The sequence below is a fragment of the Macrobrachium rosenbergii genome, chromosome 27, assembly GCF_040412425.1.
Source record: "Macrobrachium rosenbergii isolate ZJJX-2024 chromosome 27, ASM4041242v1, whole genome shotgun sequence".
Taxonomy (NCBI): Eukaryota; Metazoa; Arthropoda; class Malacostraca; order Decapoda; family Palaemonidae; genus Macrobrachium; species Macrobrachium rosenbergii.
In genome coordinates this window covers 6,584,780-6,601,599 of record NC_089767.1, presented here as the reverse complement: position 1 = coordinate 6,601,599, position 16,820 = coordinate 6,584,780, and the positions used below count along the sequence as shown (strand labels likewise).

General features: G+C 40.9%; 1 protein-coding gene across 2 annotated transcripts in view; it reads right to left on the bottom strand.

Moving 5' to 3' along the window:
* LOC136853384 (transmembrane protein 209) overlaps positions 1-16,612 on the bottom strand; it is a 42,117-nt gene extending 25,505 nt beyond the window's left edge. The window contains exons 1-5 of one of the 2 annotated variants that reach the window (XM_067128831.1): positions 16,298-16,612; positions 11,229-11,380; positions 7,499-7,674; positions 3,975-4,316; positions 182-288 (exon numbers count right to left, since the gene is read on the bottom strand). In XM_067128831.1, the coding sequence (XP_066984932.1) occupies positions 182-288; positions 3,975-4,316; positions 7,499-7,674; positions 11,229-11,353 (750 nt within the window). In that variant the 5' untranslated portion in view covers positions 11,354-11,380; positions 16,298-16,612. The remainder of the gene's footprint in view (positions 1-181; positions 289-3,974; positions 4,317-7,498; positions 7,675-11,228; positions 11,381-16,297) is intronic. The other variant, XM_067128832.1, reaches the window with a different exon arrangement.
* Between the last annotated feature and the right edge of the window lie 208 nt (positions 16,613-16,820).

Below are 16,820 nucleotides of genomic sequence, written 5' to 3'. Positions count from 1 at the left end.
TTTTTGCCCAACTTCTTTAAATTCAACTCTAAGCCAACATTACGCAGTCTGACCAATTTGCTAAGTTGAAAGTCTTAACTCTAATAAGTACAGAAATATAATCGAGTCATCTCATTACACCACTTAATAAATGTAAATATAACAACCAAAATGCAGCACTTAAAACGAAAACTATACTTGCCTGAACAGAGCCAAAAGAAGCTTCAACACTTGACTGATTGCAGTGATACACCCAGGAATTAGCAGTCATTGACCCAGCACTGCTGCTATTCATGCTGTAATTCATACCTGGAAGAAAATACCTCATACTGTAGACTAATTGAGATTATCTTAAATAGAAAAGGGAAAATTGGAAATGCAGAAAAATTTGTATTGTTCCAATATATACAAACCTCAAGTCTTTTATGTGGATACATACCATCATCAAAAGCAGACCCAGCTGCTGAAGTCTGGTAACAAGGTACTTGACTAGCAGCCACTAGGGGAACCACCCACTCAACTGACTGTCAGCATCACTCTTTCCTTTAGCAACAAAGGAAATACGGGTTGTTCCTACGATACAAACGTGTCTTTAACATAAAGGCATAACTCGAGTTTTTCTTCCCACCCTGAATTTTCAGTCAACCAGTCATGTACGTGAGCGGGGAAAGGATGACTCCTGTAACCACATGGACAGTCTGGTAAAAGTGATGTCCTGGTTATCTCAACCTGTGCCAGCCAGAAATAACAGCGCTCTACTGCCCACCCTGGCCCCTCGTTTCTAGGGCAATGGAAGGAGTCATATCCACCAGTTACAAAAATGGTCAACTTTAGGGTGCTCACCTGAATTTGGCTAGACCATTGCTGTAGGCTGCAAGATGTAAGGTTAAGGGAAAGAAGGGACCAGTCACCTTTAATTCAACTGACCCTGCACCACCATAAACCTCAGGCTGAGGCAGGAGTAGGTAAGGTATTCTAGCACCGCCAAACACCTGCCCTCAATACCTATGAAAACAAAGAGTTCTTAAATGCCAAGGAAAGAGAGATGCCCGACTTCATGAGCCTTGCCTGGGGTATAAAACTATCATATTTGCCCAGAGACTCAAACACCTGCTTGCTGACCTCCTGAACACAGAACAAATCCTCTTGGATACTTCCTTTTAGCACCTACTTGTATTAACAAACAGCTGTCAACTCACAGGCCTAAAATGTCGAGTCTATGTAGGACTGCAAACCTCACTGGACAACACAACTTGTTGCAATTGTCACCTACAAAGTCCCACCAGAAGGAAGGTACAAAGAAAACTCTTGAAACTCTTTGTCAGGGAATGATGGGTTGGGAGTTTTAAGCAAGAACTCAAGAACATACAAGAACAAGATGAATGCCCCAACACTGAGTGCAAAACCAGGTAAGAGACCATATATCTCGCCTACTCTCTTTGCAAATGCTACGGCAAGCAAGAAGTCTCCATGAAGACATCCCTATCCATAGCCTTACTTAGGGGTTCACACAGCACCTGGACGAGACTACAGAGCACAAATGCCACATCCCAATCCAGAGGAACTGAGTTCACAAGGTGGGCAAGACTGCTCAAAGATCCTCGAGAGTATGGAAACCAATACCTTGGCAGAGGTGTCCATGCCCTTCAGAGAACACCAAGGAAGGGAAAAGCACTGCAGAAACTGAGAAAAGCTTGTCCTGGCGGAGGTAAATGGGAGAGTCTACTGGCCCGAATCATATAGAGACATATCATGACACCAACAACAAAAACGGCCAGCTTCACCTGGTAGACACCTGCTGTGGACTTTGAATGGCACCTGACATCTCTAACATAGCCTTGCAAGAAAAGCCTCTCTCTCACAAAAGCTCCCAGATAATCTCTGGCTTTCATGGGGGAAATGTATTACGTCTCCCCGTCCCACGACATCTTGTATATATTAGTCGATAAACATACTAAGGAACTGCTGTTGGTTTTCATTCCTATCTTTTAGGATAGTATGTCACCTATAATTGTAAATTTGCAAACTAAAGTACAGAGAAATATTAGAAAAACGTGTATGACTCACTAAAAGGCACTGCATCTCCCCATCCCAGTACACCTCGTAAATATTTTACCATAAATATACTCAGAAACTGTTGCAGATTTTAGTTCTTATCTGTTATATTATGTGAGCTGTAACTGTAATTTTACAAATTAAATCTCAAAATGATTAAAAATAATAAGTACAGTATAACCTAATAAAACTTAGCTCTCTTGATTGGTTCAATTTCCTCTAGACAACTTGAAGATGATATACACCCCTGTCCTTTGTAAAATGAGTCAATACAACAAAAGACAACTTTCAAGGACAACTTAAACCTTCCACACATGGGAATACACCCAGGGCACCTAAGTGTTCTGCTGACAATCAAAGAAGTCATGCACCATCATTCTTGCAAGTCCATTAAGTCCGTTGCATTAAATGTATTATAACAATAAACATCCTCTGTACTCTTCCTTACCTAATCTACTGCTGCTGCAAATGTATCGTTTTCTAGTATCAGGTTTAATACTACCCAGATTGCTAGGATTTTTATTTTGGCTACAACTAAAATGAGCAAATTTATTACTGCCATCTGCTGATGTCTCCACAACAAACCACAAATACAAGCCAAAGTAATCAACAGGAAATCCAGGAGGTAGAAATCACTCAACAGCAGCAGCCATTCTCAGTCCAGCAGAGCCTCAACGTGTTGATTGCATTGTGGCTGAAGGAAAACTCAGTGATGCCAATAGCCAAGAAATAAGTAAGTTCTTCACCTCCTCACTCATCTTCTGACATTTAACTACCTTGCTATCAAACTCCAAAGGTATATCCATATGAGACAAAGGGTTGTATCCACATATGAAGAAATATAACATCAATAACTTATGATAAAGATATTTTCAGTACTTTTGTACATTCACATACAATAAGTAGTTTTACTTTTATTCCTATTTTGTCATTTTTAATTGAAATGTTCAGCTATTATTCATTATGGTTTGTATTCATAACAAAAATCTGATGACTTTTCCACAGTTTTTGGTAAGCTTTTTTTTTTTTTGTAATCTCTTCCGCCTCCATCTTTTATTCTCTATCCTGTGATTTAGAGAATTTTCTAGTTCTAAATTGTCTTTAGGTAACATGATGACTCTAGTACCTGTCATATGTATTGAAACCTTTTTATAATTTTCCTGAATTCATATTTCTTTATAAATACTGTATCTTCACTTATTAATCTACAATTTAATAATAAAATGGACATGACACAGAATTTCTAAGAAAATTCTACACTGTCAAACTACAAAGTACTTTTGAATATTTGCATCTATATATATATATATATATATATATATATATATATATATATATATATATATATATATATATATATATATATATATACAGGCAGTCCCCAGTTATCGGCAGGGTCCCATTCCGATGGCGTGACGATAAGCAAAAATCACCGATGACCGAAAATCAGCGATTCTCAGTTGTTGGTGCCTCTGTTAGGTAAGTATTGACACCAATGTGCAATAATTGGTGCTGATAAGAAGAAATTGGCACATATCGGCACCAAAAATCGCCCATTTTTGTCACTAGACAAGCGCCGAAAAACCGGATCGCCGATAACCAGGAACTGCCTGTATATGAGATAATCTGCTCAATTTCATTTTCAAACTGATGGAAGACACTTATAACTTGTAACATTTAATTTCCCCACTAGGCAAGGTAGAGACTTACCAAAATTATGAAAACGTCCCAGAATCTTGTTTCAATAACACAACTCTGTTGTCAATGACCTAATGTCACTATCTTACGCCCTCACTAAACGTACAAAATTATCACAAACATAAGAGCAAATATATAATACACTAATTAGACATTACATTACTCCAAGAGTATCCTAGGTATAAAGTCAAGCTGAATGTTATGTGGCATAATAAATTCATCTTCGATTTTTCAGTTAGTACCTGGACTGCCAGTGGGACTTGGTGACGATGTGGAGCTATTTGGAGCAGGGCTTGCCCAAGAAGCAGCAGACATATTCATGGGAGTGAGTCCCATAGCAGCTGCAGGAGTCCTCAGCATAGAAGGTGTACCCCAGCCATTTGATATTAAGTTCACAGGAGACATTGCGCCTGGTGTTGCAGGAGGTGGACTGGCCCAGGATGCTGCTGACATATTCATGGGTGTGACCTGTCCCCCCGCAGGCGTTCTTAGTGAAGCCAAAAACAGGGACGACAGAGGGACTGATTTATCAACCACAGGAGTTGAGCAGGCTTTCTTTGGAGTTGAAGGTTTGAATCCGACATCTGTAAAAATATCAGATGGGTTAAAATAACTGTTATCTAAGAGCAATAATAGCAAGAATCAAAACATTCCACTTACAATGCTGGAAAATTGATTAGACACAATTCACACATGCAGAAACAAAAACAGTAACATCAATATAAATTCATGATTATGGAAATGCTACAAAACTCAGTATTCATCAAAATCAAATAAGTTATTCTACTCAATAAATATTACTAAGTACTCCTCGACTTTTCATAATTTCTAAATCCATCCTGACTGCCCTGCCCCAGTTGTTATAGCAAACCTGGAAAGTTTCTTTTTTGCCTCACTAGGTGTCCCCAGCTCCAACTTATTGACCAGTTGCTTCTGGCACTTTTTTTTAATTTCATACGGTCTGCTTTATTAATCCTTTTAATGAAATTATTATAATTAACATAAATAGTATTGCTGTTCATTTTACTGTTTGTTCTGTTGATTTTCATTGTGTTGCTGTTGTCACGATTCTTCTTATTAGTTTTCCTTCTAATTTTATATTAACTTCAATTCTTTCGGGGGACATTGAGCTGAAACCTGGGCCTGCTACTCATTACTGTAAGAAAACTTGCAGAGAACTTTAATCAAATATTTGAGGCTTAAGGTCAAATTTTCTCCATCTCCAGAGTCGTGCCCATAACTGCTATTTAATGTTTTTATCTGAGACACTTGTATGATTACTATCACTATTCAGAAGATGAACCTCATTCATATGGAACAAACTCTCAGTGGCCAGTGACTTAAAATTCAAGCTTCCAAAGAATATGGTTTCTTTTGAAAGTAACAAAAGGTAATAGGAAATACAGAAAGAAGATATCAGTCATTAAAAAAAGAAAAATTAAATTAATAAATAAACAAAAATGTAAGTAAATTATTAAAACAAAAGGAGAATTATTTTAGGGTAGTAATTCAATGCATCTTTGCTTGATTTTTTACGGTTCCAACTACGCATCCTCAGGGAGACTGTCCAACGGTATGAGGAATAAAAGACCTCTGGAACTGAGAAGTTCAACAGTGAGGCACATTTATTGTATATTGGAGCTGCTCTTCAGCAAATCTGATTGCTCTCATCAGGAAAAGAGGATCAGGGATCAATTGTGAAAGTGAAAAATCTCTGGAGGAGCGCTTAGGAGCTGAGCACTGAAGTTCTGCATGAGAACGCTCGGGCGAATGGCAAAGGGGCTGTGCCACGTACTGCAACCTGGTTGCAGGCTAGCAGAAGGGTCTCTAACACGCTTCGGTGAAATAGGAGAGGCCTCTCTACCATGACGTCTCTGCAAGGAACGAGATTCTCCCGGAAACGCCAAAAAACACCTATTATTTGTACTAGAGTCACCATCGGAGTCAGACGATAACTGGTGGGCGCTCACTGTTATGCCTTTCCAACAGCTGTCAGACTGTCAGAATCACAAAGCACTAAATCGGATGAGAGGGCGATTACCCGTGGGCAAACCCCGCTAACATCCTCTGGACCTTCGGTATGTCTAATCCCAGGGTCAGGGAAGTGTGACAATGACCTTCGTCTGGAAGCCTCATCTGTGGTGGACCAAATTGGCATCATCTATCTTTGGGTCAGGCTCGCCTTCCATTCCAATACAGCACTACTAACAGATGAAGGTAGGTTGGTTACTGGCCCAAGGAAAAGGCTGAACTGCACCATCGAGCTTTTGAAGCTAAGCTGTCCCTCTCCCTGATCATTTTCATCTTGAACCTATTCTTACAAAATTTGCATTTTGCTCTAAAGATGTTAAGAAAATCCTTGATAATCTTGATAGCTGGAGTGGAGATCCTGATTTCTTCCCTTTGTTTTTAAAGTTTCTAGTGTCTTTCTCATAAGATCAGTATATTCTTTCGATTTTTATATCGATGAAGTATCTTTGTAAAATAGTGCAAGCTTAGTAATAAGCACATCTTCCATATCTGCAGACTGCAGTAAATACATGCAAATTCCTATTCTCCCTGTGCTCTCCAAAGTCGCAGGATTGATAGTTAATGGTAAATATGAATAAAGGAAAGCAGTTAGGCACCTACAGTGCTATTTTAGATTCGACATGCTAAATGCAAGAGAACCTTGCTGAGGGCTTGGAATGTAGTAACCCAAATAGATATTAGTGCTGCTTTTGATTTCGTAAATCACAAGGCACTTGCCTATAAACTTCAGGATCTTGGAGTGGGTAGATGGGTTTTAGGATTACTTTCAGAATTTCCTTACAGGAGATTGATCTCTAGTAGATGGAGTGGTCTGTGGTGGGAGGTGTCCATTTCCTAACATTAGCAGTTAAGACTAGGACCATCGATGGATGGTCTCCTGTTTGTCAGTTTTTCTTAAGTTGTGCTTTTACAGAGGTGTTTCGCATTTCCAACTGATCCCTGACCCTCTTTTCCTGAGAGTGACCAGATTTGCTGAACAGCAGCACCAATATGCAGTAACTGTGCCTCACAGTTGTGCAACTGGACCCTCAAATCTTTCAAGTGAAGATGCAATGCATTGCTACCCTAACAATTATTCTTGTATTTTAATTATTTACATTTTTATCTATTTATTTACTAATGTGCTCATTTATTTTCTCTTTTCTAATACCTGATCTCTTCTTTCCGTTTTTCCTACTACCTTATGTTACATCTTTCAAGTGAACACGTTTTTTGGAAACTTGAATTTCATGTCAGAGGCCCCTGTGGACTTTTCCATGCACACAGGGTTCATCTTCTGATTATTAATAATTTAAAAAAAAAGACAGAGACACTCAAGAAACAATTAATTTCACACATAAGGACCACATTTTACTATTTGTATTCAAGAAAATTCTAGTCAAGATAATCAAATTAAAATACGCAATTACAAAACACAAATTTCAATCAGACGTTCCCTAACCAAAGTGCTGCAATTTAGCAATGAAAAGTGCTGTATCTAAATATATTTAAAATGATCTGGAAAATAAATACCATATCTTAAACTAACCAACTTTTCCCACTCAATATTGTGTTATGTTATAATTAATGAGGACTTGTTTGCTATAAATTTTTAACCTTAACCTTTGAAATAACCTTAAAATCTGTGAACTACCAGTTAACCCCAGTTCCACAACACGCCAGACATAATTTTCACCATCAACAAGTGCTACGTATCAACACTTAAAAAACAGAGACATCCAGTGATAGTTAATACCTGTTTCATCTATGGAGAGAAGTGAACGTTGCTTTTCTGAGACTTCCATTGGAGATAACTTGAAGCACTGGGTGATGTACCTCCACAAAAGTTTCAAGAAAACAACGCCGGCAAATATGCAGCCAATCACACAGACGCTCCGCCAAAGACTGCCCTGTCCACCTTCACCACTGCGCCTGAGAGTATTTAAGATACAATGTTACATGAAAGTAAGTCACAGAATCCCACAAAATGAACTGCTAACCTGCATGTGAACTACGTGTAAAAAAGGAATAATATTACAGGGAGCATGAAATTACATAACTTTTCAAACACAAAAATAGTTTTCAGTACAAACACTTCAACTATATATTTGCCCACATTTCAAGGCCTTAAATGTCCCTTGGCTCTACAGTCCCCACAATTTGCCTTTGCTCTATGGGTGCAATTGCAAGCCCAACACGAAATAGTGAAGAACACCAACAAATAATAATATCTGAAATATCTGAAAACTAGTGAAGATGAGCGGCTAAGAAGTGCATGGGAAGGAGGACTGATAAAAGCAGACGAAGACCAAGACACATAGAGACAGGAGAATGAAAAACAGAACAGAGGAATGGCACAGCAAAACAATGCACGGACAGTAAATGAGACAGGCTAAAGAACTGGCCAGCGATGAGACATGGCAATGGCTACAGAGGGGAGAACTCAAGAAGGAAATAGAAGGAATGCTAACTGCAGCACTAGATCAGACCCTAAGAACAAGGTATGTCCAAAGAACAATAGATGGAAATAACATCTCGCCCATATGCAGGAAGTGCAACATGAAAGACGAGACCATAGACCACAGAGCAAGCGAATGCCCGGTGCCTGCACAGAACCAGTACAAAAAGAGGCATGATTCAGTAGCAAAGGCCCCCAACTGGAGGCTGTACAAGAAACATCAGCTGGCTTGCAGTAATAAGCGGTACGAACACCAGTCTGAGGGAGTGATAGAGAACGATCAGGCAAAGATCCTCTGGGACTCTGGTATCAGAACAGATAGGGTGATACACGTCAATAGACCAGACCTGACGCTAATTGACAAAACCAAGAAGTATCACTCACTGATGTCGCAATACCATGGGACACCAGAGTAGATGAGAAAGAAAGAGACAAAATTGATAAGTACCTAGGCCAGAAAATAGACGTAAGAAGGATAAGGGATATGCCAGTGGGAACTGTACCCATAATCATAGGAACACTAGGCACAATCCCAAGATACCAGAAAAGGAACCTAGAGAAACTAAAGCCAAAGTAGCTCCAGGGCTCATGCAGAAGAGTGTGCTACTAGACACAGCGCACTAGTGAGAAAACGATGGACTCCTAAGGAGGCAGGATGCAACCCAGAACCCCACACTATAAAAACCACCCAGTCCAATAGGATGACTGCAATAGAAAAAAAAAAAAAATAATAATAATAAAAATAGGATACTCTTTAAGACAAATTCTATAAATTTTTAGTACCCAAGCAGAATGCATGGATGGCCCTCGACTCTTATCAGGTTTTGCCTGTTTAACCTACTCCTACGTATAAAAAAAAAATACTCTGGGGAAAAACTGAAAAACTGACAACTGATCCCTATCCTCCCATGCAATAAGGGAAATGCACGGATCGGGGATGGGGGACTAGGATGGGGGGGGGGGGAAATAAAGGCAAGAAAACGATCAGTATCCAAGAAGCATGCATGAATGACCTTGACTCTGAAATTCTGTCTGTTTGAACCTGAAAGCCACCATTTGGAGATATTTCCCACAAATCTTTGCAACACATCACGGACTTATACAGAAAATGATGACATAGCGTGAGTTACAGAGCACTTTAAATTAGGTTTAAAGACTGGTGGAGTCAGTCGACAGACCGGTGTGAAGCCTCGGACAGTACAGAACCTTCTCAAGAAGTACCAGGAGGGAGGAGAAAGAGAAGTACACTACCTATGCACAGACACAGTTGGGGGAGGCGAGTCCTGGGAACTCCTAGGACCCTTAGCCTCGTGAAGAGAGGTTGAAGCAAATCTGATCATTACTGTCTGGTAGCTTGAGGAGGAAAATCCTGATCTCCTTTGTAGGTCCTCAGCTTGTACCATTCAGTATTATTTGAACAAGCGTCTGGGACTTAAGAAAGTCTACGAAAAAGAAATATAAAAGGTTTTCTTTTGTTTACAAAGAATGGAGTTTAAATGATGAATGGTTGATTCATAAAAACTGATAGAATCAGTCCCAGGCCATATAAAATTTTGTACGAAGAGTCATGGAGGACATACCAAGTATTAGTGCATTGATGAGTGCATTGATGAGTGAGTGCTCCATAAAAACTTTATTGTTCTAGTTTTTTTTACAAATGTTTTTCACCGTTCGTTGTTGGACTTGCAACTGCACCCTTAATGCAAAGTCAAATTCAGGGAATATACTTCTCCTACAGGATTAGTTGCAACTTACTGTGTGCCTTGTGTAGCACACCATAGATGGTAATAAAGGTGTGGGCAGTGGCCTTAGGCTCACACAGCACTTCTTTCAGCCTTCTACTTTTCAGCCATTCCTCCTGGTACCTTCTACCCTAGCTGTTCAAAATTTAATCTTATTCAAAAACAAATCCTTTGGTGAGCCTTATGAAGGTCTTCTAGAAATTAACTCAATGGCCTTTTAAACTAATCAAGTCTTCTGTAGCAAACAGAAGAAAAATTGTAGTCCTGTGAAGCAGACACCTTTAGGTGCCCATCAACAACTTAAATTTTTTTTTACATTCAGGAAATGAGTTTATGAGACTAATTTCAGCAGTTTGCTTTATCACTGTCAAAAATCATATGATCATATCGCATTTAGGACTGGATGGCACTGTTGCTGAATATTCCCTTGCCATTTATAGTCATCACCTTACTCACAAACATGTTACATTCTGGACGGCTGTTCGTAAGTTGGTTTTTAATATGTAGGGCATAATTCTGACTGATGTTTACATTCCCGAGTTAACTTTGGAGTCATAGATTATACTGTTTTCACTGCAATTTTAAATCATGCAGTACAGACAGTCCCCGGTTATCGGCGATCCGGTTTTTTGGGGCTTGTCTAGCGACCAAAATCGGCGCCGATTTCTGCTTATCGCCACCGATACATACCTAACAGAGACGCCGATAACCGAAAATCAGCGATTTTCGTTTATCGTCACGCTGTCGGAACAGAAAACCCGTCGATAGCCGGGGACTGCCTGTATTATAAAGGATTACTTTGGATGCTACAAAGGTAAAAAGAATATAAAGTTCAGATTCATGCAACATTCAAAATTTAGTATTTTTTCCATGCTTTGAAAGTTATGAACTTGCAGAGAATCTCACAGGAGCAGTGTCTGACATTGAAAGTTTGTAAGTAAACAATGCACACCGCCACCTATTGACCAAAATGCACAGTCAATGTTTTCTAAGGGAAGACAGAACGTAGGCAATGGGAATTCATCAAAGAACGAGTTAAATTGGGAAGAAAGAAATAAGTAGGAATATTTCACGAGTACGAATGAACATTCTCGTGACTGCAAGAAAAATACATGGTAGTTAACCAAAAGAATACACAAGAATATCAGGAAAGGGGTTAAAGGAACTGGTTCTTCTTCTCCCTCGTGTTGTTATTTGCAAAAATTCCAACTTGAGCTGAGGAATGTTCCTACACAAAAGGGGGTGGTTTGTAATTATGCAGGAGTAAAAAAAACCATTATACTTACAAGTCCTGTACAAGAACAGCAATGACAACAACAAATACTACGAGCCACTTTTTGGCTGTAGTAATATTATGGCCCGCAGATTTTCTTGACAGGGCCTCATGAACTAAGTTAGATATTTGGACCATCCCACATGTGTTTTGTGCTGACTAGACCTGCAAAAAATTCAAAATTCAAACTTTATTCTATGTACAATTTCAATGCACGGATATAAAATTAACTTTATGATGATACCAAAATTATATCCATGTACATAAAGTGGAAAAATAGCCTTTAATGATGTTGATCGCTAGAACAAGCAGCATTAGCAAGCAGAAGATAAGCTCAAGCTATTAATTCGCCAGGTATTTGATTTTGCTGGTTTCCTTTTAAACATACTTTCATTTCATGCTAGTCACAATTACTTTACTGTAATCTTTATTTATTAATTCTCTGTAAGTATTGCTCCAATGCCTTAAAAAAATGTATACAAGTATAGGCTAACCTTTTACGCCATATATATGTCATCAACACACAAGGGATGAGGGAAACTTAATGGGATAAACATTTGCTCAATGAGTTATTTGGCAAAATAATCCTGAAATTGCCCAGTCACTGAGGTACTGGAATGATTTGTATGCTCAAGAAAATATTACATAAATATGCAAAGTATTCTGAAAAGATCACAATACCAGTGTCAGTTATTAACTGAAATTTCCCACCTCACAGCCAACGTTGCTGTTTTCACCTACCCCCAGCCTCATAGACAATAAAATTTTATGCTATTTCAAATATTAGCCTACCCATGTAATTTCCATGCAAGAGATTATTAAAATTAATTCTTAAAGTAATTTGTATTTTTCCTAACACAGACCTGAAGTTCTTTACATGGGGATTTAATTTACAAACATGAACCGGAACAGATGAGGTCGTTAACTACCGATGGTAGAGGGGGGAGAGAGGGAAGCCTGCCCACTCGTCAGTCTGCACTCCACTTTGCCTTTCGGCCCAGGTATCAGAATGAGGGGTGGCTGAGGTGGGCCGTAAATGTAAGACCTTCAGGTTTGTATGTCAGGAAAACTACAAATTGCTTAAAAAATCTGCTATTTGTTCCTACACAAACACAAAACCCCGGGAATACCTTCCTGGTCTGGAAGAGCCGAGGAAGGACTCAACCCGCAGGATGATGATGAAGATGACAAAGATGAAAACGAGGAGTATCTACGACATCTCTTCTTAGATTCCAGTAACTTTGTACGGCTGAACTTCATAAAAATACCTTCAACTATATCAAAAGTAGTCTGAACAAGGAGTTGGAAAGTGCAGACGCAGAAGGGACAGGGATGGAAGTCGATGGAAACGACGTGGATGGAGACGGCACGTAGCAGGGAGCGGCAAACGAAGCCACCGAAACTGTCGCTCTGGAGGCCGACAAGGGGAGAGCCATTGTAAGACGAGATGACGTCGCAGAAACAGTCCACCTGGAAACTGTCACGGCAGACAACACTGGGATGCGAGAAGACAAGCAGTGAGGCAATAGGCCAGAAAGACTGGACAAGAGGGAGCTGCCTCAGCCCTCACTGGGGGAGGGGGGGGGGGCTACTAAAAGAACAGGGGCAGTCAAGTTAATTACCAGATCTCCCGAAGCCCCAATCGAATATCTGAAGGGCAAAGCAATAGAAGAAAGTGAGGGAGTAAAATCTTCCGGGGAAGAAGCAGCAAAAAGGGGAGATTTTGGTAAAGAAGCCAGAACAGGAGTAAAGAGGAGCCAGAACAATGAGGAATAGATGCGCTCACTGCCACTGGAGTCACAAAACTTTCCCAAGATGGCATCGCCGATTTCCTCTTATATCTCCTCTTCCTACCAAAATTCTTCCATTGCCCAAGAGACCAAATTTTGCTCAGGAAACCAAACAATACTCTGAACACAGGTTACTTACGCTACCGTCGTTACTAGATCTAAACCTGCTACAAGTAGAATGGGGATCTAAATCCAACGCAGGCAGAAAACAAGAGCAAGGCTATGTTACCAACCCAGGGCATTTTCTCTGAGGCTTGGGAAGCTTAGATGATTCATGGTTTGCATGCTCAAAGTAAAAAATGCACAAAAAGCACAATATCACACAAAACACAACAAAAAGAAAAAAAGAAAGACAAATCAGAACGCTAAAGTGTAATGGGGGCAGGAAGGGACAAAAACAACTGATTTCTTGGCAGAGAGGGCAACAGCACGACCTGCTATGAAGGCAGTCAAAGGGAAACTGGTGCGTTGTAGCTGGGATGGGTCAAGGCAGGTCAGCTGTGCCCTCCTCCTCGTGGCTAGCTCCGAGGTTACGACGCTTTTCAGATATATTCATTATAAATTGTTTCCCGGTTTACGAAGCATGTTCCAGGGTTACGACACGTCGTACGCCGATCCAACGGAAGAAATATGGCTCCAAAACGGCAGAATAATAAAAATTTGGAGGGTTTTTTGATGAAAAACTCAATAAAAATGCAGTTTACATCGTTTTCAATACACCCAGAGCATTAAGAGTCAGGTTTTCTTAGGATTTTTTATGTTTTTCGACGATTTTTCGGTTTTCGACGCGGCGTAAGAACGGAACCCCCGTCGTAAACCGGGGACTGCCTGTACTTTTTTTTTTTTTAACCAGACTCCAGCAGGCGCTAGAGAATTTTCCCTTACAAGAGAGTTTTCCTTTACATTAAGACCAAAGGTTTGTTCTGTATATGAACAATTAGCATTTTGCTCTAGGGATGTTAAAAACATTCTGGATAATCCTGATAGCTGGGGTGGAAAGATACTGATGGTTTCTATAGATTTCTATGTCGACATAGTATCTTTGAGGATGAGGGCAAGCTTAGTAACAGAGTGCCTGTTCCAAAGATCAGCATATCTGCACACTACTTCCACTACAGGCCAATCTATTCCCCCTGTACTCTCCGTGAAAAACTTATTTTTAAGCCACTAAATAAGTATGTGGAATCTAAAGGACTATTAGCTGATAGTCAATATGCAAATAGGAAGCAGTTAGGTACCTGCGATGCTCTTTTAGACTTGACATGCCATTTGCAAGGGAATCTTGATAAGGGTTTTGAGTGCAGAGTAATTCAAATAGATTTTAGTGCTGCATTTGATTTAGTTAATCACAAGGCACTTATTTATAAACTTCAGAATCCTGGAGTAGGTGGTACTGAACACCATGCTCTTTGGAAGCTTGGATTCCAAGTCAATGGCGCCTTTGATGGGCTTGCTCCATATGGATAGGGTTCATCGTCTGAATAATATAACAATAATAATAATATTGGGCCAATGGGTTTAAAAAACTGCAATACACACATACTCTACAAAAAAAAAAAAAAAAAGGAATCCCCAAATTTAATTAACAAAAGTTCGAACAGCAAAAGTCGGGAAGACTCGTAACAGACATCTGGACTTGACGGCCGCGGGAAGCAAAGTGGAGTGCAGACCGATAGGCGGGCAGGGCTTCCCCTTGCCTGCCCGTAGTTGACTACCTTGTCAATAAGTTTGAATGGCTATTATAAGCTATTTATGTAGGTATTTATGTAGGAACAAGTATACCATCGTTGAGTCACTACATTCATGCCCATGAGGCTGGTATTTGGCTGAACACAACGTTCAAGTGAGTGAGGGTGGTATTAAAGTTGCAATTTACCACAAAAACTTTTAGTCAAAAACTAGTCCAAGCAGATGGAGACGTTGGCTTACTAAGGGGAGTTTGGGAGGGGGAAGGGGGCAAATTCCCCTTCCTAACCAGGCAAGGAAACAACATCCTTGGTAAGGTTAGGTGGAGATAAGTCAGATTAGGTCACATTTTCTCTGACATGCCTACGGCAGGTAAGGGGTGGCCTAGGTCAGACTGAATGACACCCCCCCACCCCCAAACTACAATGGGTCCCAACACCTACAACAGTAGCTGGCGCTGCGACTAGGCTACGCCACATTACCCGTCCTACTTAGGCTATTACTAGCTCACCAGGGACCCCATTAGACAAATTTATGGGCTGAAGAGGACTCATGAAAATTTGGCATAGGCCAGAGATAGAGAGGCTGGACAGCATGACAGAAGAAAGGAAATGGAATGGAGGTAAAGAGTCGTACACAGAGCAGGGATATTCAGTAGGCTAGCACTCTGGGGGGGGGGGGTTCCAGGGTGGGTTAAAAGTTCGTTTTCGGGCCGAACGCCAATGCCACATGAGGGCTAGTGCTAAACAGTGACTCAACTACTGTGCACTGTTTCGCTGTGTTCAGTACTAGCCCCTGGGGGGGTTAAATGTATTTCACCATTCAGTACTAGCCCCTGGGGAGTCAAATGTATTTCACCGTTCAGTACTAGCCCCTGGGGGGGTCGAATGTCCCTTCAAAGTGCATTTATAACGACCGAATTGGGATGTTCGGACCGGTAACGAACATCATCCCCAGGGGGGAAAAATGCCCCCAACCCCCCATAGCCATGTCAGGGTACAGTGCCCTAGGTTAGGTTAGGGAGGTCAGGTCAGGACAAGGCATTTTGGGAAAGGTAAGCTAACCTTCCCTAGAATGCCAGATCCTGACCTAACCAGACCTGACCTACCTAACCTAACTTCGGGCAGCATGCCCTGACCTGGCCAGGGGGCGAAGACCCCCCCCCCCGAAAAATGCCGTAACCTGTCCCGGTCGGCGGGAATCAGGTCACGTAACTAGAGTGAAGTTTGACCAGAACCTTTAGTACCCCCAATGCCTACGGTGTACCACGTGAGGCGCACTGAAGGCACTGGCCTGACCTCATATAAGGGGTGGGCAGCTTTGGGGTATCGAATGCTTAGCCTAATTCGTTCGTCTTCTCTCACAGCAACAAAATACCCCCCACAGCAATGATCGGGGTATTAATGTAAGGCCTCGTAAGAACAGGCTTCCCCTTTGGGGCATCGGGGCATGAATGCCCCAGTCCAAGCACGGCAGCCATGCATAAAAAAGCAACTTTGGCCACGTGGACCTCAATCTAAGACATGATGAGATTGTCATAATGACAGAAATCATAATGACGGGGATTTAGCAAAGTGAAAAGACAGAATTAATATAAAGCACTCACGGAGTCAATGTCGGGAGGAACCACGAAATTTAAATCGCCAAAGTGGTGTTTCGACGGGCGCTTCCACCCTACGCGGGGCGGTCTCTCCTCACTCCCGTGGGTGGAAACTGACTCGAAGGGAGAAACAACACAATAAGCGGGCGTTTGTGTTGTTGTTGTGTCATATTTTCGTAATGTTATCGTCTTTATCATCTTCCGGTGCTTAAATTCCGTTTTCTTAAAGACAGACGAAATTTTCTGATCTTTCCTAGATAGTGACCACCGTGGGAGAATCAACACAATAAGTTGATGTTTGCTTTATTATTATGTCATAATTTTCGTAAGATTGTCGTCTTTATCATTTCCGGTGCTCATCTTTCCGTTTTCTTAAAGATAGAGGAAACCTTCGGATCTGTCCTAGATCGTGACCCCCAAGGGTTTTCGGGAGTTGTTATCTAGGACTAATGTGTCTTGGGGGTCATTGGATTCCACAATAAGCTGTAGGTCCCGTTGCTAAGTAACCAAATGGTTCTTAGCCACGTAA